Source organism: Bos javanicus, chromosome 19 (genome assembly GCF_032452875.1).
Source record: "Bos javanicus breed banteng chromosome 19, ARS-OSU_banteng_1.0, whole genome shotgun sequence".
Classification (NCBI taxonomy): domain Eukaryota; kingdom Metazoa; phylum Chordata; class Mammalia; order Artiodactyla; family Bovidae; genus Bos; species Bos javanicus.
In genome coordinates this window covers 21,711,010-21,736,353 of record NC_083886.1, presented here as the reverse complement: position 1 = coordinate 21,736,353, position 25,344 = coordinate 21,711,010, and the positions used below count along the sequence as shown (strand labels likewise).

General features: G+C 48.9%; 1 protein-coding gene and 1 non-coding gene across 2 annotated transcripts; both read right to left on the bottom strand.

Annotated features, from left to right (window-relative positions):
* Positions 1 to 6,087: 6,087 nt before the first annotated feature.
* Positions 6,088 to 6,160, bottom strand: TRNAV-CAC (transfer RNA valine (anticodon CAC)). Its single transcript has one exon. It is a non-coding gene; the product is annotated as a tRNA-Val (tRNA).
* A 4,344-nt stretch (positions 6,161 to 10,504) lies between these two features.
* On the bottom strand, positions 10,505 to 23,846 carry PIPOX (pipecolic acid and sarcosine oxidase). Its single transcript, XM_061390575.1, has 8 exons — positions 23,630 to 23,846; positions 22,235 to 22,383; positions 14,415 to 14,628; positions 13,950 to 14,132; positions 13,245 to 13,397; positions 12,699 to 12,857; positions 12,036 to 12,111; positions 10,505 to 11,742 (listed from the first exon to the last, which is right to left on the bottom strand). Exons 1-8 carry the CDS (start codon positions 23,741 to 23,743, stop codon positions 11,612 to 11,614), a joined length of 1,179 nt encoding a protein of 392 aa, XP_061246559.1. The 5' UTR covers positions 23,744 to 23,846; the 3' UTR covers positions 10,505 to 11,611.
* Between the last annotated feature and the right edge of the window lie 1,498 nt (positions 23,847 to 25,344).

The window sequence follows — 25,344 nt, the reverse complement described above, 5'->3', positions numbered from 1 at the left end:
TGAGGGAGATTCCAAAAAGGATGTGTGCTTCGCAATTGAAGTCAGTGACATAAATCTCCCAGAGGAATACTTAAATGTGCATATAGAATTTGCTTTAGATATCAAAAGCCAGCTATGACAGCTTTAAGGGAAAAAAACGCAAAAAAGATATTAAGTTTTGACACTACCCAGGCAAATTATATTTGAGATGGTTTAAGAGTCAAAGAGTTTCCACATTTTAATAAATTTTTATATGTTTTGTGCCACATCTATATGATCTGACTAGATTAGAAAAAGAAGCAAATGGATTTGGGGAAGAGAGGACACTAGGGAATTTGAAAGTGGAGAATTAAAAAAAAAAAAAAAATCCTGGTATGGGAATACAGCCAGTAGCTTTAGAAATATTACCTCTTTGAAAGACAGGTCAACAACTGATAACCAGGCAAATATAAAACTGTATGTGATGAAATAAGCCTCTTGACTCATATTTAATCCTGGGGACTGGCATCAGCTGCAGGTTGGCATCCTTGCTTAAGGGCTGCTTCTGGCCCCCACTGTCCTCTGGAGAGCAAGGGGGATTGACCCTAGTGAATGGCAGTGCCCTGGAAGGTTGTGCACTAGAAGCACGGGGCCATGACCTGCCTTTGCATGTCCGGCAGCTCATCTGTGGAGGCTGGTCCTTCCAGTGGACCATATACTGAGCCACTGGGCAGGATTTAATAGCAGAAAAGGAGCTCCTGCTCCCTCAAACTGGCAAAATAAGCCTAGAAAACCAACTCAGTAGTGAGGCACTCTGAAGCTCTGTGAATGGTTTCCTAAGGGAACATGTCCACATGACAAAAGTACATGTGAAAACACAGATAAATATTAGATGAGACTTCTGAAAACTAGAAATAGCTTTATATGGGCACGTGGGATTCTAGATGAAGTCTCTGTGCTTGAAATAAAAGTTTTCATACAATTTCTCTTTTAAGTCAGTACAGATGTGTATGTGTCAGAAACCAAAGAAGGCCCCCAATTAGTCATATTAGTGTGACTCTAAGAGGAGTGTCTTTCCCAGCACTGCATAGATAGAAATAGTAGCTGTGGAGGGTAAACCATGTGGCAAAGCTGCTTAGAAACCGCTTAGCTCCCTTGCTCAGGGAAAGCCATTCTTAAAGCAGCAGGCATCTCTTGGCATGGCTGCGAGTGGAAGCTGGAAGAGGAACAGATTGGAGGGTGGAACTTGAACAGGGTATTTAGGGAAGAGGCGCAGCGAGGGAGGGGTGAGAAGAGCCTCCAGACATAGCCTCCCATGCTGCCTGAAGCCCTGCAGGTGACAGGTTTAGACAAGTAGACACGTGTTGATGCAGGGACCAGCGATGGAGTGGGGTGAGGAGAAGCCGAGAATCGAAAAGGTCATTTAGGATATTTGTGTCACAGTTACATATTAAAAAAAAAATCTGTAAGGGTGGACATGACTCAATGGCCAGACTGTGCCTGGTTAATGGATTCCTGCTTCTCATACCTGACTCCATCGAAGAAGGTTTAGCCCCTTAAGGAAAAAGTATTTTCGCTATTTCGGAGTCAAGTGACCGGTGAGTTCTCTGAGAAAAACGAGAAGGTATTGGTTTTAGAAGGGGAGGACTGGGGGGTTCAGACCTCGCAGAAGGTCTGGGATAAGTCTCCTGGGGCTCGGAGGTGATCATCTCCCTCCCTGCCCCCACTCCTTGCTCCCCAGTAAAAATCAGCTACAAATCTCAGCTTGTTGGGAACAGATGGCCTTGGCTGACGAATAAGCCACCGCAGGCTGCTCCACCTGTTCTCGGGCTGGAATAATCAGCTCGAGACAAACATCGGCGCTGAAATAACTCATGGCAGCGGGTGATGCGCAGGCACAGATTCCAAAAATCTCTTAAATAGACCCCCTCCAACTCTCTCCCTTCCCCAGCCCCTAGAGGCCATCAGGGGAAGGTAATGGAGCGGAGAAGAGAGATAGAGCCCCAAGCTGAGAGCGATGGTGGAGCTGGTGGTTCCGCCGGTGTACGTGGGGGCGGGGCGAGGGCGGGGCGGGGGCGAGAACGGGGCGGGGCAGGGGCGGGGCGAGGGCAGAGCGGGGACAGGGCGAGGGCAGGGCAGGGCAGGGCAGGGCAGGGGCGGGGCAGGGGCCAGGGAAATACCTTGCTCCAAGCCAAGGTAAGTTATTTCCCAAGAGCATATGGAGAACGTGGGAATGGTTGGTCCCTGTCAGGGACAAGTGTGAGGAGAGCCAACCTGTCGGGGAAAGTAGAAAACTGAGAATCTGGGATTCTTGTGAGTGTGTTCGTTGAAGAAGTGATATGCAAATGAGATCAAGCTACCCACGAATCTCTCAGCAGCTCAGACAGCTCCGCCGGCAGCCGCTTGGGGGTGGCTGCCCAGGGGCCCGTACTTCTGCGCACTGGTGTTCAGCCTCCCCTGTGTTCAGCCTTCCCTCACGTCCTTGATGAAGTCTGCTGGGCTAATGTCGCCTGACAGAGGCAGATGAGCCCGTCGGGAGAGTGACAGCGCTGGGAAGCAATGGTGACGGCTGGTATGAGGCGGGGAGGGCGGCGGGGTTGCTGGCTGAAACTGGGGTCTAGCTCCTGTGGAGTCAGTCAAGAGAGGGCAAGGATTGAGAGAAAAGAGCTGGGTTGATGGCTTGCTCTGGGTGCCTCAGGCACCCTTTGATCCAGCCTCCTGGCCTGATGCTCAGAGTGTAGAGGGGCTCCGAGTCTCCAGAGGTTGTGCTGGCCTGGGGAAAAAGCCAGAGATCTTGGACACCCCAGTGCATCTCTAACTGCCAGATATGGTTCCCCTCAAGTGGTCCCTGTGACTCTGCCTGAAGAATAGGGCTATGGAGAACACAACTCTTACCTGTCATTTAGGGTCCCACACACATGGTCTCCTTTAAAGCTGGTCATGCCACTGAGGTGGCCCCCATCCTGCTGAGTGCCTGACTCTGGTTCTCACCTTGCTGTATGTTAGAAATGCTCATGGAACTGTTTTTGTTTTGTATATGAAGAGTAAAAAACATAGTATAATGAGCTTTATCTATCAAACGGCTTCAACAGTCATCAACAAGCAATGAATCTTGCTTCATCTAAACCCTTGGATTATTTTAAAGCAGGCCCCAGATATATCATACATTTCCCTCGTGGCTCAGATGGTAAAGAATCTGCTTGCAATGCAGGCGTCTCAGGTTCAATCCCTGGGTTGGGAAGATCCCCTGGAGAAGGAAATGGCTACCCACTCCAGTATTCTTGCCTGGAGAATTCCATGGACAGAGGAACCTGGAGGGCTACAGGCCATGAGATAGAAAAGAATCAGACATTACTGAGTGACTAACACTTTCACTTTCCAGATATATCACTTTGTGACTGAGCTCGTGCACACACACACACACACACACACCCATGGAAGATATTTGTTTAGTGTCTCTCCCTTAGAGAAAAAGAAAATGACTCCTTAAAATGTAACCACAATACTCTTATCACACCATTAAAAAGTTATCAGTAATTCCTTAGTACCAAATATCCAATCAATATTTACATTTTCCTGATTCTACATTTTACTAATTATATTAGTTTTATATATTATTTATATGTATAATTTATATATAATTATATGTATATATAAATAAAGTTGTTGCTCAGTCACTCAGTTGTGTCTATCTGCGACCACATGAACTGCAGTACACCAGCCTTCCCTGTCCTTCACTATCTCCCAGAGTTTGCTCAAACTCATGTCCATTGAATCAGTGATGCCATCCAACCATCTCCTCCTCTGTCACCCCCTTCTCCTCCTGCCCTCAGTCTTTCCCATCACTAGGGTCTTTTTCAGTGACTCAGTTCTAAGCATCAGGTGGTGAAATTATCGAAGTTTCAGCTTCAGTATCAGTCCTTCCAATGAATATTCAGGGTTGATTTCCTTTAGGATTGACTTGTTTGATCTCCTTGCTGTCCAAGGGACTCTCAAGAATCTTCTCTAGCACCACAATTCGAAAGCATCAATTCTTCAACACTCAGCTTTCTTTATGGTCCAAATCTCACATTCATACGTGACTACTAGAAAAATCAGGATTCAAACAACATTGAGGAGCTTTTTAAGAACTAGACCTGTGCCCAGAGCCTTTTCTCTCGGGGATTCTGATTTAATTGGCCTTGGGTGGGGCCCAAACATCATATTTTTTAAAGCTCTCTTGATGGTTTTAATGTGCAGCCAGGAAACCCCTTACCAGTTTCCTGCCAATTCCTTCTCATCCAGGCTATTAAATGCTTCTCCCACCTCCAGCCAATAGACCAGAGCAGTTGGCATTCACATGCCTAACCTGGAGGTGTGTCTTTTCTAGGCTCCTCTTTCCAGGTGGGCTCCAACTCTCAACGGACACGAGAATTCCTTTTCTCTACTGATTCACGTACCATGTAGACCTGTTCCTACCACTTTCTCTCCTAATATGCCTGGTGTCTGTTCTTGCCTTGCAAGCATAGCAGATTTTTGTGTGTGTGTGAAAATAGCAAAATTCCTGCCTCAGGAAAAAGTGAGAACTTCCCTGGGGGCAGTTCTCATTTGGCTGCTCAAGTGGCTCCTTGCTGCATTGGAGCTGAGAGAGAAGCCTGCTGGGGGCTTGGCAGCAGATGTAAGGGAAACTGGGGACTGAGTAGGACTTGAACCCAGCACTTTTGGGGGAGTCTAAGAAACCTTTCTGTCCTGAAGATGTTGGCCCCAGGAGCATTTTAGAGAATTATGCCCACGTCCCTATTCGTAGAGTCTGCCTGCCTCTGCTCACCCACCCTGCCCCTCCACTCTGCACCGCCTTTCAGATTTCTTCCTCCCTCCTGTGTCCCCCTGCTCCATGCCTCACTGACTGTTGGTGAAACAAACCTAGTCTAAAATAATGAGCAATCAACTACCCTGATGCTTGGGGCAGGCTGGGCAGGGGCAGGGGGGAAGGGGTAGGGAGCTGAATCATTTATAAAGCCTAATAAAGATGCAGATGAACACGCTGACTTGGAGCCCCAGAGCTGGGCTTATTCATTATTCAAAGTTATGTAAATGCCACTGGGTCCTGCATGTTAGAATCCTGCCCCTTGTCCCCGCTGCTTCTTCCTGCCTGACAGAACCAGCCCGCCTTCTGCCTCCCCTTTCCCCTCAGGAGCTTACATTCATTTGCCCTGCCCAGAATCCCATTTCAGACTCTACCTGCTTTCTAGCCACAAGTCTTCCTGAGGCTTGTTGGGAGGTCCTGGCCTTCAGGCAAGATTGTGTGTGTGCTCAGTCACTCAGTCGTGTCTGACTCTTTGCAACTCCATGGACAATAGCCTGTCAGGCGTTTCTGTCCATGGAATTTTCCAGGCAAGAATACTGGAGTGTGTTGCCATTTCTTGCTCCAGGGGATCTTCCCAACCCAGGGATCGAACCCATGTCTCCTAAGTCTCCTGCGTTGGCAGATGGGTTCTTCATCACTGAGCCCCCTGGGAAGCCCATCAAGTCAGACTGCTGCTGCTGCTGCTGCTAAGTCGCTTCAGTCATGTCCGACTGTGTGCGACCCCAGAGACAGCAGCCCACCAGGCTCCCCTGTCCCTGGGATTCTCCAGGCAAGAACACTGGACTGGGTTGCCATTTCCTTCTCCAATGCATGAAAGTGAAAAATGAAAGTGAACTCGCTCAGTCGTGTCCGACTCTAGCGACTCCATGGACTGCAGCCTACCAGGCTCCTCCGTCCATGGGATTTTCTAGGCAAAAATATTGGAGTGGGGTGCCATTGCCTTCTCCACAGGTAAGACTATACAGGCCCAAATAGATGGACTTCTTATTTATAAAGATTTCCAAGGAAAGAACACCCTAAGAGTGCTTATATACATGTTTTAATATCTCACAAATCTGTTTACTTAGTGATTGGGTGGATTTCCTGAGGTCTAACCTAAATCCCTCTTGCTGCAAGGAAGAGGAAGCCCATCATTGAAATAGAATATCCAATAGCCAAATTCTCTTCACTCACTCTTTTAGAAAAAAAGAAATTATTTAACTGCGCCGGGTCTTAGTTGGTACGCATGGGATCTTCAATCTTTGTTGTGGTATGCAAACTTAGTTTCAGCCTGTTGGATCTAGTTCTCTGACCAGGGATTGAACCTGGGCCCCCTGCATTGTGAGAACAGAGTCTTAACCACTGGACCACCAGGGAAGTCTTTTAATCACTCTTTTGAGAAGTAAAATGCAAGCATCAAGTCACTCCAGCCTATTGTCCCTGCATTAACTCATCCTTGTTGCCTCCTCTTACCTTTCTATTTTTGTTTGTTGTTTAGTTGAGGCGTCCTGCACAGGGTGCTACTGGAGGTTGGGTGATGCCGTGTCTTGTATTCAAGTGGCTTCTTTTGTGTGAGTTCTCAGTATTTGATACTCCCTAGGGTTAGTTCTCCGGAGAAGGCAATGGCACCCCACTCCAGTACTCTTGCCTGGAAAATCCCATGGACAGAGGAGCCTGGTAGGCTGCAGTCCATAGGGTCGCTAGGAGTCGGACACGACTGAGCGACTTCACTTTCACTTTTCACTTTCATGCATTGGAGAAGGAAATGGCAACCCACTCCAGTGTTCTTACCAGGAGAATCCCAGGGATGGGGAAGCCTGGTGGGCTGCCATCTCTGGGGTCGCACAGAGTCGGACACGACTGAAGCGGCTTAGCAGCAGCAGCAGCAGGGTTAGTTCTCTGGTAGTCTAGGGTCTTGGAGGCAATGCTCCCACTCCAAAGGCTCAGGGCTTGATCTCGAGTTTTGCGTGGTTCTATATATTTTTCACTGTTGAGGCACTCCTGTCCACTCTCAGCTGGTCTTCTGCATGCACTTCTGTGTCTGAAGGTGTATTCCTGATGTATCCATGGCAAGAGAGGCACTCCGTGTCCACCTACTCCTCCGCCATCTTGTTCTCCTGCTTACCTTTCTAAACAGGTGACCCTCATTCCGAATTAGAACCACACTCCTTAAGACCTAAACCTGTCGTGGTTTAAAACCCAACCAAACTCCGATTAGGTTTTCACTTGTATCAACTACACCACATACCTTCTCTTTTCCACATTGGCACTACTAATTTGTGCCACACAGTTGCCTAGGTCTCAGGACTCAGATTACTTTCCCCTGACTCTCCTCTGTTCCAGTCTTTCCTTTTTCCCCCATCACCTCCTCATTTTTCAGATGGTGAGGCTGAGAGATGAAGAATTGGGTCAGAGTCGCAATGGCATCGATTGCCTGTGCTTTCCCTTCTTTTCTGGACTGCCTCTCCTCCCTCCCCACCCCCAATCTATTTTTAGCCTGCCTCTGTTTGCCTTAGTCTGGTTGGCAACCATGCCGGCCTCTTTCTCTTTGCTGCCCTTATCTCTCCCCTGCAGCTCATGTGGACCCCAGTTGCCCTTCCAGAGGTCTCTTCCTGCCTGCCCAATTTATTTTGATTTTCTCCCATCTTGAAGATAGGCAGGGTTTCTGCCTGAAAGTGGATGCCTGGCCACGCTCAAGCAGAAGGGAGGCAGGGAGATAATGCTGGCAGGTCTGCTTGGCAAATCCTTCAGTGTTACTAAAACCCTCAAGTTGGTCCTCTGAGCCCATTTGCAAAGGCTAGTCCTCTACTCCATAGCCATAGACTCTGTTCCCTGCACCCTCTCCTCCCCTCTGTGACCCCAGCCCACCTGCCATGAGAGATGCTCAGTTCCTCCCACTTGGGCTGTGTGCACATCCCTGCAGGTCCTCGCCTGCCTCCCTGGCCTGCGTGTTACCAGCCTCCTCTTATCCAATTCCTGCTTCTCTCCACTCTGCCCTGACCTCACCCCTCCCACACATACCCGCATGCCCCTGCCCCCGCCCCTGCCTGCACTCTGTTTCTAGGACACCCTGGCTCATTTGTAAAGGGCCTTCGCCAGCTCAGGCAGGGCTTGTCAGCGTCCCCCACTTGTCCTTTCTCAGCCTCCTCTAGACACTGGTCCCCTCCTTTTGCTGTCACCAGCAAGCTGAATAAGACTGGATATTTTGGAAGGGGAGCTGCAGCAGCTGGCTGGGGGAGGAAGGTGGCCCTGAGAGAAGCAGAGGCAGAGGGAGTGGAGGGCAGCCGTGGAACAAGAAGGAGAGAGCGAGCCCCAGAATCCTTTCTCCCCAACTTTGCTGGCTGGGGAGCTGGCAGGATCTTCCCCTGATCCCTGTCTGTACCTCATTTCTGTCTTAGTAATAACACAATACCTTGCTTTACAATTCACCATGTGCTCTTACAGACATCCTGGTATCTGCCTGGCGCACTGCCTCTCCTCCAAGTCTGCTCAATGAGTCTCACCCTGACCACCATCCAAAAGGGCAACCCTTCCCCCAGCATTCTCTGTCTTCCCCACTCTGCTCTGTTTTTCCCCCAACACACTTGTCACCATCTAATGTACAATACAATTTATTTATGTGTATTATTTACATGGGCTTCCCAGGAGGCTCAGTGGTAAAAGAATCCGCCTGCCAATGCCGGAGATGTAAGAGACGTGGGTTCGATCCCTGGGTGGGGAAGATCCCATGGAGAAGGAAATGGCAACCCACTCCCATATGCTTGCCTAGAACATTCAATGGACAGAAGGGCCTGGAGGGTGGAGTCCATGGAGTTGCAAAGAGTTGCACATGACTGAGCTCGAGCACAAGCATGAAAGCATCAGCTACATGTCTGCTCCTCACTGGGCTGTAAACACCACAAGAGTAAGATTGCCACAGATTGTTTTATTCATAGATACATCCACCATGCCTAGCACAGTGCCTAGCACAGAACAGAAGCTACAAATATTTGTGTGTTGAATGAATGACCTTATTGGATCCTCACACACTCCTTTAGAGTTGGTCAGTATTATTATCCCCTTTTTAAAAATTTTTATTTATTATCTTATTTTTGGTTGTGCTGGGTCTTCATTGCTGTGTGAACGAAGTTGTGGTGAGTGGGGGCTACTCTTTGTTGTGGTGCATGGAGTTCTCATGGCAGTGGTTTCTCTTGTTGCAGAGCACATGTTCTTGGCACACAGGCTTCAGTGGTTGCAGCGCGTGGGTTCTAGAGCATGGGCTTAGTTGCCTCCATGGCATGCGGAATCTTCCTGGACCAGGAATCAAACCCTTGCCCCTGCATTGGCAGGTAGATTCTTATCCACAGGACCCCCAGGGAAGTCCCCCACTTTTTAAAATTGTGGTAAAATATACATAACATACAATATACTATCTTAACCATTTTAAAAAAGTCTTTATTTGGCTGCATCAGGTCTTAGTTGCAGCATGCAGAATCTTTTAGTTGCCGCATGCAAACTCTTAGTTGCGGCAAGCAGTATCTAGTTCCCTAACCAAGGATCGAACCCAGGCCCCCTGCACTGGGGAGCTTGGAGTCTTAGCCACTGGACCACTAGGGAAGTCCCCCATCTTAACCATGTTAGTGTGCAGTTGAGTGGCATTTAAATGCGCTCACAGTCTTATACAAACATCACCATCATCCGTCTCCAGAACTTTTTCATCTTCCCAAACCGAAGCTCTGTGCCCATTAAACAATAACTCCTTATTCCTCTCTCTGCTGCTGCTGCTGCTACTAAGTCGCTTCCATAGACGGCAGCCCACTAGGCTTCTCTGTCCCTGGGATACTCCAGGCAAGAACATTGGAGTGGGTTGCCATTTCCTTCTCCAACGCATGAAAGTGAAAAGTGAAAGTGAAGTCGCTCAGTCGTGCCTGACTCTTAGCGAACCCATGGACTGCAGCCCACCAGGCTCCTTCATCCATGGGATTTTCCAGGCAAGAGTACTGGAGTGGGGTGCCATTGCCTTCTCCATTCCTCTCTCTAGCCCCTGGCAACCACCATTCCACCTTCTGTTTCTGTTAATTTGACTACTCTAAGTAGCTCACAAGTTTCCCAAGAGGTACTAGTGGTAAGGAACCCACCTGCCAATGCAGGAGACACGAGAGACTCGGGTTTGATCTCTGGATTAAGAAGATCCCCTAAAGGAGGGCATGGCAACCCACTCCAGTATTCTTGCATGAACAATCCCGTGGACAGTGGAGCCTGGTGGGCTATAGTCCATAGGGTCGCAGAGTCAGACATGACTGAAGCGACTGAGCACACAACACACACACACACACACACACACACACATAGCTCACACAAATGGAAACACACACTACTTGTCCTTTTATGTCTGGATGATTTTATTCAGCATTATGTCTTCAAGATTGATCCATGAGATGTAATATTCCCATTTTACAGATATGATTATCCTCCCCCGCCCCTTTACAGAGGCTGTGGCTCAGGGAACCAAATGAGAGCACCCAAAATGCAGAGTTGGAATGGTGTTTCATTCCAACTGGCTAGCTTTTATAATTCCCAGGACAAATCAGCATTAATCCATGTGCCTAGGCCTATGCGGCAATTGAAGACTAATTTCCTCTGTGTTGTTTTTCCTTTGAGAATATTTTTACTCTTTTTCTCATTTCCCACTCCTCCCCCCTCAGGGATTCCTCTGAACATTTCCAGCCCACCCAGTCCCAGTTTTTGTTTTTTTTTTTCTCCCCAGAGCTCATTAACTCCTATTCTTTTGGGTCCAAGGGGCCCCTGTCTGGAGATGTTCCTGCTTCGGTTTCATCTGAATGCGCTCAGCCTTGCTTGAGTCTCTGTTTACACCTCTCACCCCTCCACCCACCCTGGGGCAGTTATGAGCCTGTTTCCTTCCAAAGCAATTAGTGCAAGGAGGCCAGCCGACTCGGTGTTAATGCTGTTTCATTAAGTGGGAGCAATCCTAATGATAATAAAATGGCACATTTAACATTCAAACATTGAACAGGGTTTCTGAGCGAGTGTGTCTCTCTCTTCCTTTCTGGTAGAACAGCTCCATCTTCATAAAGACCTGACAATACACCTTAATGAGAGACTGGGGAGCCGAGCGTCTTTATGAGAGGAGAGAACCAGACAAAGAATCCAGAGAAAGAGGGTGTGGTGCGTTGAGGGGATAAAGACCCTAAGGAGTCCTGGGGTAATGGATTCTGTGGTGCTAATTCAGACAATTAAATTCTGTAAGAAATAAGGTCACATGGAATATAAAGCCCGCCACAGGCTTTCATGCAAGGCAGTCATTTACTTATCTGTTTGTTCAACACATTTTTTTTTTTCAACAAACATTTGCTGTGCACCCACGACGAGCCACATTTTGTGGGGGTTCGTGATAGAGGATGGCTCTAGTTTTATGAAAAGGAGCTCCAAGGGCATGAATGGTCTACAGACTATCTTGTTTACCCTCCCCTAGGCAACTTTCATCAGATCTATCCAAAATTCAACAAATGCCCCAGTGAAGAGAATTTTAATAGTTGTTTTGGTCTCCTGAGCCGGTCCTTATGCCCCTTCCTTACTGAGACATCCACCTCCAAGGTCCTTGGCACTCTGTGATTGTAGAATATCTGATTGAACTGAAGCAAAAAAGTGGTGTGTGATTGGGGAGTTGGCCAGAGAAAGAAGGTACGTTCAATCAGCCGGTGTTTATGGGGGACTGAAGAGAGTCACGAGGAAAGGATAGCCTCCCACAGCCTTTTTCTTCCTCTTACATGTCTTTCCCAGCTTTATTTCCAACTCCTGGGCACAGAAGGGGAGCTGCTGGCCAGGGGGTCAAAGGTGGGCTTTGCCCAGGCTGGGAAAGCGGCTGATTCGAAAAGGTGTCAAGTCATAGGATGGCGTTAATTTCATGCTTAATTCGTACAGGATCTTCCCCACGACGGGGGACAACTTGAACCCATGCCCTAGGGAAAGGAGAACAGGTGGTCAGGCATCCTCATAGACAGGGGCTGGGCTCCCTGGAAGTCCCCTACACAGTCCCCAGACAGGGTTAACCTTCCCACCGGTCGCACCCCAAAGGCAGAAGTTGCCTCCCACCATGAGCACCCCTTATTCTCTGATAGCCCCGTTCAGCCCCCTTATACACGCACAATCTGGACTTTGGCCCTCCTCTATCAGCTTAAAGCATGAAAAACACCATTCTGTCTTGCACCGAGGTCAGCTTTAAGGCACCCCATCTTCCCTCGCTCAGGCTCACCAGAGAATCCAGCACCAATGACAATGTTGTCGTACTTTGGGTGTTTATCAAGAACGAAGTGCCCATCGGGGGTGTTCTAGAAAGAAACAATCACACGTGTGTCCTTTGAGGATAGAGGGAGGAAGAAGAGCTGCAGGCTCAGAAGGGAGGAGACTCGGCTGGATTTCTTTCCAGAAAGAATGGGAACAGGACACAGGTGTGCTTTCTGCATGCCAGTGCCCTGGGGTACGCAGGTCTTGATCATTTGTCCATCTGTCTCTTCTCGTACAGAGCTATGAACACAGTAGGTGCTCAGTTAATGTGTGTAAACTAACTTCAGCCAAGACGCCTTGGGCCCTGGTGACATCTGTCTCTTCTCTTTGTCCCCAAGGCCTGCTCAACTAGAACATCTTGCCAAAAACTCTTTTAGAGTTCTTCTGGGAAACATAGTGAAGGACTGCCAGACGTAAGCCTAGTTTCCTAATGAAAAGGAATATGAATAACCTCTAATGGGCCCTCTCGGGTGGAGGCGAGACGACCCTCAGAAATAAGCTCATTTGTTTCAAGTCACATTCTATGTCAGGGGTCAGGCCGAGTCTGGCCCAAGCTGCGCAAGGCTGGTCTGCGCCATCGCCCTGCTCCCAGGGCCGCGGGAGGGCCTGGCCCGGCTGCCCACACACTTACCGTGTACATGCAATGCTCCATCACAGCAGGCTCGGGCTGCAGGTCAGGTAAGTGATCTCTGACAAAACCGCTCAGGATGTGGACATCTTGGATGTCTGAGAAAGCTGCTGGGCAGTCCCGCTCCTCGGGATCTGCATTGTTGCCGTGGTGATAGCAGACCTGGCTCCCAATCAGAGCGGTTTGAGCTGGGAGGCCCCGGCTTCCTGCACACTACCCCCAGCCCGGCAGGAGATGGGGGGGCCAGGTTGTACACAGGAGGCACCCCAGCCATCACCCCAGCCTTCCGCACTCCTGTCAGATGCTTTTTGTTGCCATACAAGGTTGCCTAGCCCTCCGATCCCCTGCTAACCCTCTGTTTGCAAAGGAAGGGCTCCTTTTGCTGGGCCCCAGGACAGCTGGGAGTCTCGTGCGGCACATACTGAATGGTGAAGTTGGTTCCTGCTGCTGCTCACTGGGGTCTGAGGGAGCTCATTGAGAGGGAAGTTAGGGTAGCCGCCCCAAATCTGCATGGGACCCTGTTAGCCTTCTCTGGGCCTCTCCCCTCACCTTCATCAGCCCTGGGTACTCTCTGGAGGGCAGCCCGTAGATGTGGTGAGGAGCCAGGCTGAGGCCCAGGCCCATGAAACATGGAAAGGCCTGGGACACACTGTAGCTTCCAGGAACCTTCTCTTGCCAGTAACACACGTTGATCCGCAGGGTCTTGGAGCAGGAAGAGAAAGTGGGAAATGAAAAGGAGAGCATTCTGGCGTCCTCCAGATGCCCTGCTCAACTCACCCATCTTTGTTGCACTCAGTTCTCGTGTCATTTACATGTGATATTATGTTGTGTGCGTGTGTGCTAAGTTGTTTCAGTCGTGTCCGACTCTGTGACCCCATGGACCATAGCCCCCCAGGATTCTCTGTCCATGGGATTCTCCAGGCAAGAATATTGGAGTGGGTTGCCATTTCCTTCCCTAGGGAATCTTTCCAACCCAGGGATCAAACCTGCATCTCCTGAGTCTTCTGCATTGGTAGGCTGATTCTTTACCACTGCACCACCTGGGAAGTCCCAAGGCCTTTATATATATCATTTAATTTAATTCTCCAACAGCCCTAGTCCCCATTTTACAGGCTATACAATTGAGGTTCAGTGAGGTGAATGAACTTGCCCAAAGTCATCCACTAACACATGGCAGGTGGCAGATTCAAGCTCAAGTCCCTCTAGGTCCAACTTTTCTTAAGCACAGCCTCCCAGGCTTCCAGGTCCCTTTACCTGGAGAGGTAGCTCAGCTCCCAAGGGACGGAGGAGCCGGTTGGTCCAAGGACCTGCCGTGATGATCAAGCTCTTGGCTTGGTAGCTCCTGGAGGTAGTTTTCACCATGACTGGTAGCCCTGGTTTTATCTCCACTACCTTCTCTCCATCATGCACTATGCCACCTAGCTGTCGAATTGCATCCTGAAAGGGCAGAACAGGGAAGGAAGAATCAGTTTTATATGTGGTTCACCCTGGTGGACAAAGAATCCTTCACTGAGGGCAGAAAAGAGAGGGCAGACTCTAGACCTCCTCACCCATATTGTCCAGGCCTAATAGGATATCTAAAATCGCCCTGCCCCCATAGTCAAGACTAGAAGCAGCAGGGCAAAGGCGCTCATCCGGCCGGAGGTCAGGGGATGGCTGATGGGGACCCAGGATGCCCAGAGCAGGAGCTGTGTGGCCCCTAACGATGCACCATGTCACCTGGAGGGCTCTGAGTGCCTTGTCGGCATAGAGAACTCCTCCGGACACCTCCAAGAGCCCCACTTCTCCCCTGGCCAACCGAATATTGGGGAAACGTTGCTTCAGTTCCTCAGATGAAAGACACTGGTGTTCCACTCCCTGCCTCGACAAAGTAGCCTGGATTATCTTTAATTCTGGATTCTCCTTCATTCCCAGCAGCAGTAGTCCAGTCTGCCTGTTAAAAAGAAAAAAAGAGCCCTACGTGAGAGTTTGTGCCTGGGCCCTTCCTTCTCTGTCATTCTTCAGCAAGGGTCCGGGGCCAGGCATCAGGGAAGTCCTGGCCTCACATTCAGAAAGCAGGCAGAGACATCTCTGTTCTGTTGTGAGAGTCCCAGTGTTGAGCTGGTGTCCAGCCCATCCCTCAGTCTGCCCTTGGCGATCACTATTGGTTTGCTTGTCCCTCCATCTTCCCTCCTCAGGATCCACCCTGCCCTTGAGGACAGAGATCCTAAATCCTCTTTTACTGTCACACCTAGAAGGTGGTAAAGGTTGAATGAATGTGATAAGATTTCTTCCCCTCCCTCCAGTTCCCTGACCCTACTCACTGTTTTGATCTCTGTTCTTCAGAGATCAAGGGGACAACAGAGGATGAGATGGTTGGATGGCATCACCAACTCAATGGACTTGAGTTTGAGCAAGCTCTGGGAGATGGTGAAGGACAGGGAAGCCTGGTGTGCTGCAGTCCATGGGGTCTCAAAGAGTTGGACACAATTGAGCAACTGAACAACAACGACTTTATCTCTTTTCCCTTCCCCAACCCCTTGCTGTTTCTTTTCACTGTCCCTTTTCCGTGGCGTATCATGGTTTATCCCTTCCTGTGTGTCTGTCTCCTGGTTCCTTCTCAGGCTGCTTGTTTTGTGGAAAGGGTCCTAAGTTGGGGGTTCTGGCTCTAGGTCCAGTCCTGGCATCCTCTCTGTGACCTTGCTCTGATTGCTCACTGAGCCAACCCCCAGATTCCTCCTCTGTAATGCATGGCTGTTGGACTGTCAGAGGTTTCACATCAGAGAGGGTGTAGAAGTGGCCTGGATCTTTTTTTTTTTTTGGCTTGTCATAATACCTGGGGGTTGCCACTCACATTTGGTGGGCAGGGGCCAGGGATATTAAACCTGGAAAGTTCAGGAAAATCCCACCCAAATGCCAATAGTGCCCTCATGCAGAAACCCCAGTAGACAGCCTCTTAGGGCTCCAGGCATTAATTCAGTGATTCGGTGATTGTGTTTCTCCCTGTACATCCCTGAATGCTTCTTACTCTGAGTGAAAGCTGTTTCTGTTTAATGCTTTCCACCTCTCTGTCACCAGAGATCAGAGCTGCCTTTTTGTGGAAACTGATAAAAACAATAGAAGGGTCACTTTGGCCCTTGGGACCACTCCTGTAGTCCCTCTCGGTTCCAGCAGCCACAGTGACAAGCATCAGCCTGACACATCCCCCAGGTACTGTATATAAAGCTCGTAATAGCCTATAATGGAGTCTCATGGATATTACATGCTTCCAAATCCCACATTATCTGGTTGGGGGGATTAAAGAGAAGATTGGAAGGGGGTAGGGACACAGCGGGCCCTGGGGCCGGTGTCAGTACACAGAGCCTCGCAGTGTGCCCAATCCATTTGCCATGGCCCCCGCCTACTCAGCATCCACCACTGATGAGAAAGCACTGAGCGCCTCTGCCTCTTCAAAGCTCGGCAGAGGGAAGATGCTGTAGAAATCCCCACCTGTCAGCAGACAGTCCTTTTCCTGTGGCCCCAGAAGGACTTCAGATTGGGTTTCAGGTAATGAAAACTCGCCTAGTAAACTCCTTGGTCAACAAGAAAAAGAAGCCACCCAAGCACACATTCTTGAGCCCTTTGTACCCCATGAAGCTGTGGCTGGCTACAATTCTGCTCAAGTCCTGGCTTCATTCTCACCTGAGCAGTCATAATATCAGATCCCTGACCCGGAAATTCCCGAGCAGCATATTTTAACCTCTGCCTGCAACGTACCAGCCTTGGTCTCTCGTATATTCTGAGATTTACTTTCCCTTCATTTTACCCTCCTTTTCTTCCTCCCTTCTTGCCTTCCTTTCTTTTTTCCTTCCTTCCTTCCTTGAAATAAGAACTCCTCTTACAGGAATGTACTGCATGGAGGAAATGAACTCATGCCAAGGCAACGGGCAAATCTGTCAAATTATGAAATACTGAGTGATGTTCTAATTCCCAAGCCGTTCTGTGGTGGCTGAAGCGGGAGCACCCCATCCCTAGGAGTAATCAGCGAGCTGATTCTGCCGGTGAATGTAATTGTGCCGATTGTAATCATTTTGCTCCAGCTCTCTGCCCCTGTGGCATTTATTTCTTAGCCCAGATATTGATCTAACAGTGGGAAATTTTCCGTCTGAATTTGTGGTGCCGGACCCTCCCCTAGTCCGAAGATGCGTTTGGGAAATTCTCATTTTCCGTGGATCACAGCTGAGCTATTTGGCCCGAGGGAAACCATGCACTGCTGGAGAAATGCCTTGGATTGGAGAGAGATTTTTTGACCATTATGAGCAAATCGGAAATAAATGTAAAACACTGCCTGGAAATGCAAAGGCCTGTCATTATGGGAGATAGGTGAGAGTCTCCTGTGGGAAATGTTTAGAGAATTGGAAATCAGTCAATCAAAACCGGGATTGGAGAACGGGCTTTTTCTCCCCCAGTATGAAGATAGATGACTTCCACGGGCAGATTGAAAATCATTTAAGTGCTTATTTTCTTAATGGCTTTTCCTAGATCCCAATAAACAGTCTGCTCATTCTGCATCAATTTCTCACCCCCATGCTCTGGACCTCCCTTTTCTCTTTTTCTGCTCAGACCCTGGCTACCAAGTTTGGGGAGGAAGAGGGTGAGAAGGGACAAAGATCTCACAGGCCCCCCGCCCCCCCCCAAAAAAAAGAAAGACCAGGAAATGAGTAGTCAGGGAGTAGTCAGGGCTGGTCTAGAAAGACAGCACCTTGAAGTGAGGCTGGGTGCCAGGGAACTCTGAAAACAGTTCAGCTCCGAAGTCACAGGACACCATCAACTGAGTGCTGAGAATTTGGTGCTAAACTGTGCCTTCCTCCCAACCCTAGCTGGATCCAGTGCTATGAAGAGATTCCTCCCAGCAGCCTGTTGACTTCTGTGTGTGTATGTGGGTGTGTGTGTTTGTTGCTCAATCATGTCCAACTCTTTGTGACTCCATGGACTGTGACCTGCCAGGATCTGCCCATGGAATTCTGCAGGGAAGAATACTGGAGTGGGTAGCCATTCCCTTCTCCAGGGGATCTTCCTGACCCAGGGATCAAACCTGAGTCTCCCGCATTGCAGGCAGATTCTTTACTGTTTGAGCCACTAGCGAAGCCCTTGACTTCTCTGTGGCCTTATTAAAGCCTTAGATGTGATAGAGGGAGTTGGTGATGAGGGATTTTTACCAGTTACTACAATAGGACAGGAGGCAGGATGGAGCTGGGAGGAATTGGGAGGGGCAGACAGCTCTCCGTGCATCTGCCATCTCCCATTCCAAGCTCCAGCTTCCCCCTCTCTGGGTGAGAAGTGCCAGGCAAGCCAGCTCTGAGAGTCACCTTGGGAAAGCGACTCCGATAGGACTTGGTAATGGCTGCTGTCTTTGTTGGTTTTCGAGGAGCTCCTGGTGTTTCATCTTCAGCTCAGTGGGCCGAGGTGGAATTGGTTAACAAAGACTGCTCCAGGGAGGGGATGTGGCTGACAAGCCAGACACTTCTCAGACACAGGAAGCAGCAGCTGCGGAGGGGGCCACCAGGTTCTACCAGCAGCTGTACTGCCTACGGCTGTGATCTTGTCTGATATTGTCAGCTAAGCAGGGGCAGCCGGGGTCAGGAGCTAGATAGTAGGACTCAAAGGGAGAAGGCGGGGGCAGGAAAGAGATGGGCCACAGAGCTGGGATTTGCTCTGGGTATCAGCATCCTGGCTGTACACATCACAAAAGACTCAGACCTTGTGATCTGACACATGTGTCATTGTCTGTTCCCGGAATATATGCAAATATCCAGAGCCCACCTATATTCAGTATGCCACTGTCACTGGAAGTGGCAGAGCAGAATGAAAAGAATTGGACAACCACCTTAACTCTCAATTCTTGAAGGCTTTTTTAAAAAAATCATCATCAAATATCAAATATCAAAATCATCATCAAATATTAAGTAAATATATTTGTATCTATCAGTTCAATTATGATATTGTGCTGGTTCTTCCAGAAGAACTTAGGAGAATAAGAACCACACGGCTGATGAATCATTTAGAAAATCAGAATTAGGAACAAAAGCTCAAGGAATTGGAATGGGAAGTATCTGTTCTGTGGCTCCGAGTAAAAGAACTAAATAAACTTGTGTGCCTGAGTAAATTAGGTTGGCCATAAGGAAAGAATTGTTAATAATAACAACACAATAATAAAACCTAGCACTATACAGAACTTTAAAGATTTTTCAAAGAACATTCACTTCACTCTTCATTTTCTGTAAGTGGGGCTTCGAAGCATAGGGAGAGTCTTTTTTGGGGGGAAAGCAGAGAGAAAGTCTTTTAAGATGGGCTAGGATATGTCCTGGGCCTCACACATGGCTCACTGGTACAGAATATGCCTGCCAATGCAGGAGACCCAGGTTCGATCCCTGGGTCAGAAGATCCCCTGGAGAAGGAAATGGCAACCTACTTCAATACTCTTGCCTGGGAAATCCCATGGACAGAGGAGCCTGATGGGCTACAGTCCATGGGGTCAGAAAGAGTCAGACACGACTGAGGCATGAGCACATGTACACACATATAGCAACCTTTGACCTGGGATAATTTAGGCATAAACTTGTATGGAGGCAAGAGATGGACAAGGTAACCAGTCTGTGGTATTTCCTAAATCAATCAATTCAGTCGCTCAGTCATGTCTGACTCTTTGTGACCCCATGGACTGCAGCACAACAGGCTTCCTTTCAACTCCCTGAGCTTCCTCAAACTCTTATCCTTTGAGTTGGTGATGCCATCCAACAGCCTCATCCTCTGTCATCCCCTAAATCAGGAGCCAGCAAGATATGACCCAGGGGCTATATCAGGTCTGCCACCTGTTTTTGCCTATTCCACAGCCGAGATGGTTTTCATGTTTTTAAATGGTTGATGAAAAGCAAAAGAATATTTCATGAGATGAAAATTATGTAAAGTTTCAGTATCCATAAATAAAGTTTTATTGGAACCCAGCCATGGTCATTTGTTTTCATATTATGGTGGCTCAGATGGTAGAGAATCAGCCTGAAGTGCAGGAGACCCAGGTTCAATCCTGGATCAGGAAGATCCCCTGGAGAAGGGAATGGCAACCCACTCAGGTATTCTTGCCTGGAGAATTCCATGGACAGAGGAGCCTGGCAGACTATGTGGGGTCACAAAGAGTCGGACAGCTCTTACCGACTTTCACTGTAACTTTATTCGTGGCTGTTTTCACAATGGCAGAGTTGAGTAACTGGCAGAATTGAATCGCTGCAAAAGAGACCATATGGCCGGCAATGCCTGCAAAACTTACTATATGGCCATTCACAGAAAGTTTGCCAAACTGTGCTCTAGACTAAACATTGAGTAATTCTATGAACTGCACTACTGGTTAAGATCTTGACTGGTCAGTAGCAACCCTCTCATAAGTTTGTGGGGAGAATTAAATGAGTTAACATGGATCAAGTACTTTTAGAACAGCCTTAGTTTCCTTTTTATTTTTTTCTGGCTGAACAGCATATAAGATCTTCCCTGACGAGGGATCAAACCTGTGTCCCCTGCATTGGGAACACACAGAGTCTTAGCCATTGGACCCCCAGGGAAGTCCCAGCTTCTTATCATAAGCACTAAAACATGCAGTGATGATGATGATGATGGTGATTTGTCAGGTACCATTCTAAACCCTTTACATACTTATCCTCACAACAGACCTAGGAAATAGATATTATTACCTCTATTTTGCTGATGAGAACACTGAGTCTCACAGGGGTTAGACAGCTTGCTCCAAACCACACAGTTAAATATGTCAGAGTGAGCTGATATCTAGAGCCAGGCCTGCCTTATTCCAAAGCCCTTCCAAATTCCTGCCTTCCTGCCAAAGAGGATTGTGAGATCATGAGTCTCCTATCCAAGGGTCCCTTTCCCTCTCTCCAGTAGCCTTCCCCTTGATGTCCATGCTTCCTGCATCCCATCTGCCTCCTCCTGCATGTCTTCCCCTCCTTGCTCAATGGAGATAGATCGCAGCTGACCCAGAATAACTGGAAGGAAATGCCATATATTCAAAGGTGCTAGGCATAGTGCCAAGTATTTCATAAGAGTCTCGTTTAATCCTCACAAAGCCCTAGAAGAGAAAATGAGGTGAAGAGAGGTACAGAAACTTTTCCAAGGTCACACAGCTGGTCAGAGGTAGAGCACAAAGTCAAATTCAAGCCTGTCTGACTCCAGAGTTGTCTCCCCTCTGAAAGATTCCACTTTCCAAACATCTCTCAGTTGCCTCCTTGTCTTCTGGGATGAAGTGTGCCCTCCAAGACCTCGGCAGGTCTTTCAGCACAAGATACTCAGCAGTATTCACAGATGGCTGACAGAGAGGGGGGTCCCTTTGCCAGGCCACCCCTCAGCAAGACATGCTCCTTTATTTGGGTGCTGGGTGCATTAGCTGCCTCTGGAATCAATCTGTAATTAGCTGCCCTAGCTGTATTTGCATAATGGATTTCACTTTGTTCTTAAGTTAATGGTGTTTTTGCAACAGAACAGTAACCTCTTGGTTCCTGGCCATTAAAATAACTGCCACCCTGTAGGGTAGAGCAGTGGTTCTGTAGGAAGTTCAGTTAAGAGCCATAGAGAAGGTGGGAGGATGATACGACGGGTGGTAAAACTTCTCTTTGCCTCCTGGGTTGTCGCCTTCTTCCCCATGAGTATTTGAAAGGTCGTGGTTGGGGGACGGATCTTAAGGGTCAGAAAAGACATGGGAGCAACAGGCTCCCATGGAAATAGCTGTAGGCTCCCTCCAAGGCAAGCAGTGCAGCCTGAGGAGCATCGCCATTTGTTCCCATGGGAGGAGGTATGCAGAGAAAAATGAAATGGATTTATATGGTTTGTTCTAGGGGTGAGGACCCAGTATGAAAAGTTGTGATACTAGTAGGAACATAAAGAATCAAGCAGAGGGACTTCCTCTGCTTAGTGCAATGGTTGAGAATCCACCTTGCAATCCCGGAGTCATGAGTTCGATCCCTGGTTGAGGAACTAAGATCCTACATGCCAGGGAGCAACTAAATCCATGCACCAAAACTACTGAGCCTGCGTGCCTCAACTAGAGAGTCCACGTGCCGCAAAGAACAACACAAGATCCCGTATGATGCAACTAAGACCCAACACAGCTGAATAAATAATTATTTTTTTTAATTAAAAATAATCAAGCAGAATTCTCCTCCTCTATTTCAATCCCTGCCCCGACAGGGTTTCTGTCAGCTCCACGGAAATGTAGATACACACTCTAGCTCTGGGCACCTACCCACTGTCTTTCCAACAGCTTTCCCCAAACAACCTCTGCAAGCCTTGGACACATGGTCTGAACCCAGCCCTGGAACTCAGAGCCTGGCTGGAGCCAGCTGGACCCATGGGGGGATCATGATGACAGCAAGCAGAATGCCTCCATGTGTCTAATACCTCCGAGACCTTGTGTGTCCCTTGTTGCACATCAAAAGTGTTCTTGGCACCACCCCCTCTCATGGTAAAAGCACCCCCAGGTGCCAAGCCCCAGGATTCAAGAAATTCTCCCCCACCAACCCAACCTGTATAATTGGGTTCCCGCCTCATGCTCCAGCTGGGCCCACATGGAATAGCACTCAGCCATCATCTGGGTGTAGAAATCTTCTGGGTATGCCCTTCGGATGATCCGGCTCTGCCCATGGGAGCTTCCTCGGGAGTGTGGGAGAAAGAACTGGAGAGGGAGAACAAGAGACAGCTGCAGCTGACACCCCTCCCCTTTAGGAGCCAGCTCATCCTGTGCTGTCAACAAGGAGCGCTTATCCTTCAAATATTTCCATACAGTCTCCCTTTATGGCCAAGTACTGACTTGGCTTCAGAAGAGAAGTTCTTCAGTAGTTCTAACTCATGCCTCCTTTTTGCTAACATCATTCGCATCCCAAAGTCCCTCTGTGAGTTAGTCTTCAGTCATCCTGTTGGAACCTCCATTTAGACTCTTGGAGAAGCAGAATTAGAAAGATGCTTTGAGATCTTTCTAGTCTAGGCTCCTCATTTTATGGACAAGGAAACTGATGCTGACTCTTTCTCTGTAGTTCAGATTGCTCAGGACAAGGGATCTATCTTGGGATTTAACAAGAGACGGAGTGTTTCCTGCGAGGTTGGACCAGGAATCCCTCAGGCTTTGAGAAAACTGATCGAGAAATGAAGAAGGTTTCCAACCAATCTAGCTCATTACCAAGAAGAGAAACCAAAAGCATCCTGGATAGATGCAGGTAGAATGGGAAGGTGGAAAGCTTGGGAAGGTGGGCTGGGTGGACCTGCCCTGGGAAGGACCCTGTGGATACACAGGGCCTACCTACATGTGCAGTGGCCAGTAGATTGCACTTCATGGGGTCACTTTTTTATAAGGAAAAAAAACAAACCTAAGTCTCATTTCCTGTGTATCAAACAAGGAGACTGCTATTATCCAGAGGTGACAGAAGAAAACAGAAGCCTCTGCTGGGTTGCAGGGTAAGGGGCCAGAAATATGCCAAGACAAACCCTGCCTCCTAGGCGGACTAATCAGCCTTTGCCTCCAGGCAGAATTACCTCTACTTAAGGTTACCCAAAGCAGAACTGATTACTTTTCTGGGCCAGAGCAGCCATTTTGGCACAGAGGATCCTGGGTAGATAGAAGGTAGAGCATGGGGCCTGGGACGCTTCTTGGTCAAGGACAGGATCTGGGAGGCAGCAAAAGGAGGAAATGTGCCTAGAAACCCAAAGCAGGTCTTAGGGAGGGTGGAACTGTCTTTGCATTGTCATGAAACACACCAGACTGCTAAGCTTCACACTGCACAGAATTTGTGATGACCAGGCCCTTTGATTTGTGATGATCAGGTCCTCCACCCCACTGTCTGCTGGCTCCAGAAAACCCTCTGGGGGTTGGGGGAGAGGAGAAAGGGACCGTCCCTGAGGTCAGGAGTGCAGAGGGGACCCGGTACCTGCTCCAGCAGGAGGACTTTCTTGCTGTGTTTGGCCAGGTGGTACGCCGTGAAGCAGCCCTGGATGCCTGCCCCGATCACAATGGCGTCATAGAGCTCCCTCTGAGCAGCCATCCTGCCCGCTGAATTAGCCCTACAGCCTCAGAGACCACAGAGACCTCAGAGACCAGAGAGGGCCGGCAGAGGCAGGCTCCAGACTCAAGGAGGAGGAGTAAAGCAAAGTCCACTCTGGTCAGCATTCCCACAGTCCCCTGGGCCCTGGCCTTCGCCCCACTCCTCCCAACCCCCAAAGCCTGGCACCGGGCTCGGTCCCCGCCTCCCCTGCAAAGCAGAGCCGGGGAGTCTGATTTGTGAGGTTTAGCCCGGCTCAGCTGCCAGCCTCACCCCTTGCATCCCTCTAGCTTTCTATTCTTGGCTCAATTATTGTCATGCAAATGGACTCCTTCCTATGCCACCTTCCTGTCTCATTACGATCTTTGTCTCAGGACTCCGGCCCTGGAATTTCAATGCCTCCCAGACCCAGCCGGGCACTGGGACTGCTGCCTCCCCCTGCTGTCTTCCCACTCTCCAGCCTGATTTCCTTTGGAGACTCTAGAGGGCCCGGCTGAGAACTTGGCACGATGCCCAGGGTAAGACCCACCTCCCTGGTGGATGGTGAGGTCAGGGGGTAGGCTCAGGGGCCAATTGGGAGGGCAGGTTTGTGATTATGAAATTATTCTCAGCGTGTCTGACTTGTGTCTTTTAAAAAGGAGAAGGGGAAATGATCCTGAACAAATGGAAAGGACAGAGTAAAAGGAAGAGCTTTCTCTGGAGACACAGAAGGGGACCAGGCACTAGCCTAGGACGTGAGGGGCCCTGGAGTGAGGGCTCCCTCTGTGCCAGGCAGTATGCTAAATGCATTTGGGACATAGCCAGGCTGTGTAGGGCCTAATTCTTATACAATTCGGTGGGACTCTTGAAGAAAAGGAAAGGAAAAATTGTGAATACAAAATTAGTTGCTAAGACTTGGAAAAGATCGTGCAATTAAGGAGCCCCGTGGTTGAAGTTTCATTAGCTTCACGGTGAATCAGCCTCTGCATGCATTATCTAGTTTAATCCTCACAGCCCTAGATGTAAATATTGATATTTTTATCCCCACTTTTGGCACATTAAAGATGGCCCCCACTTCTTGGTCACGCTTCCCATCACAGGCTCTGTAACAGCTTGACCCGTAGGATATAGAGGAAGTGACCTGGGGACACTTTCTGGCCCAGGCCTTAAACGCAGCTTTTTGGATCCTCCATGTTAGTCCAACCATCCTGTTGGAGAGACCACGTGGAGAGGCCCTGAGACTACATGGAGAGACAGACATAAGAGTGAAGCAATCTTGGGACTTCCTGATGGCCTAGTGATTAAGAATCCCCTTGCCAATGCAGGGGACACTGGTTTGATCCTTGGTCCAGGAAGATCCCACATGCCACAGAGCAACTAAGCCTGTAAGACACAGCTACTAAGCCCACGCTCTAGAGCCCGTGCTTCGCAATAAGAGAAGCCACTGCAGTGAGCAGCTCGTGTACCACAACTAGAGAAAGCCCAAGTGCAGCAATGAAGACCCAGTGCAGCCAAAAACAAATAAATAAATAGTTTCTTTAGAAAATAGTGAAGCAATCTTGGACCTTCCAGCCCACCCTAGCCACCAGCTAAATACCATTGAGTGACCCAATTAATGCCACGTG

Excerpts from the sequence above, each read along its gene's own strand:
- PIPOX (XM_061390575.1), bottom strand. The coding sequence starts at position 23,743 with ATGGCTGCTCAGAGGGAGCTCTATGACGCCATTGTGATCGGGGCAGGC. Across the intron at positions 14,629-22,234 it reads GCGGGAACCCAATTATACAG|GCAGACTGGACTACTGCTGC; the intron begins GTTGGGTTGGTG and ends TCTTTTTAACAG. Across the intron at positions 12,112-12,698 it reads TGGAGCATTGCATGTACACG|AACACCCCCGATGGGCACTT; the intron begins GTAAGTGTGTGG and ends GTTTCTTTCTAG.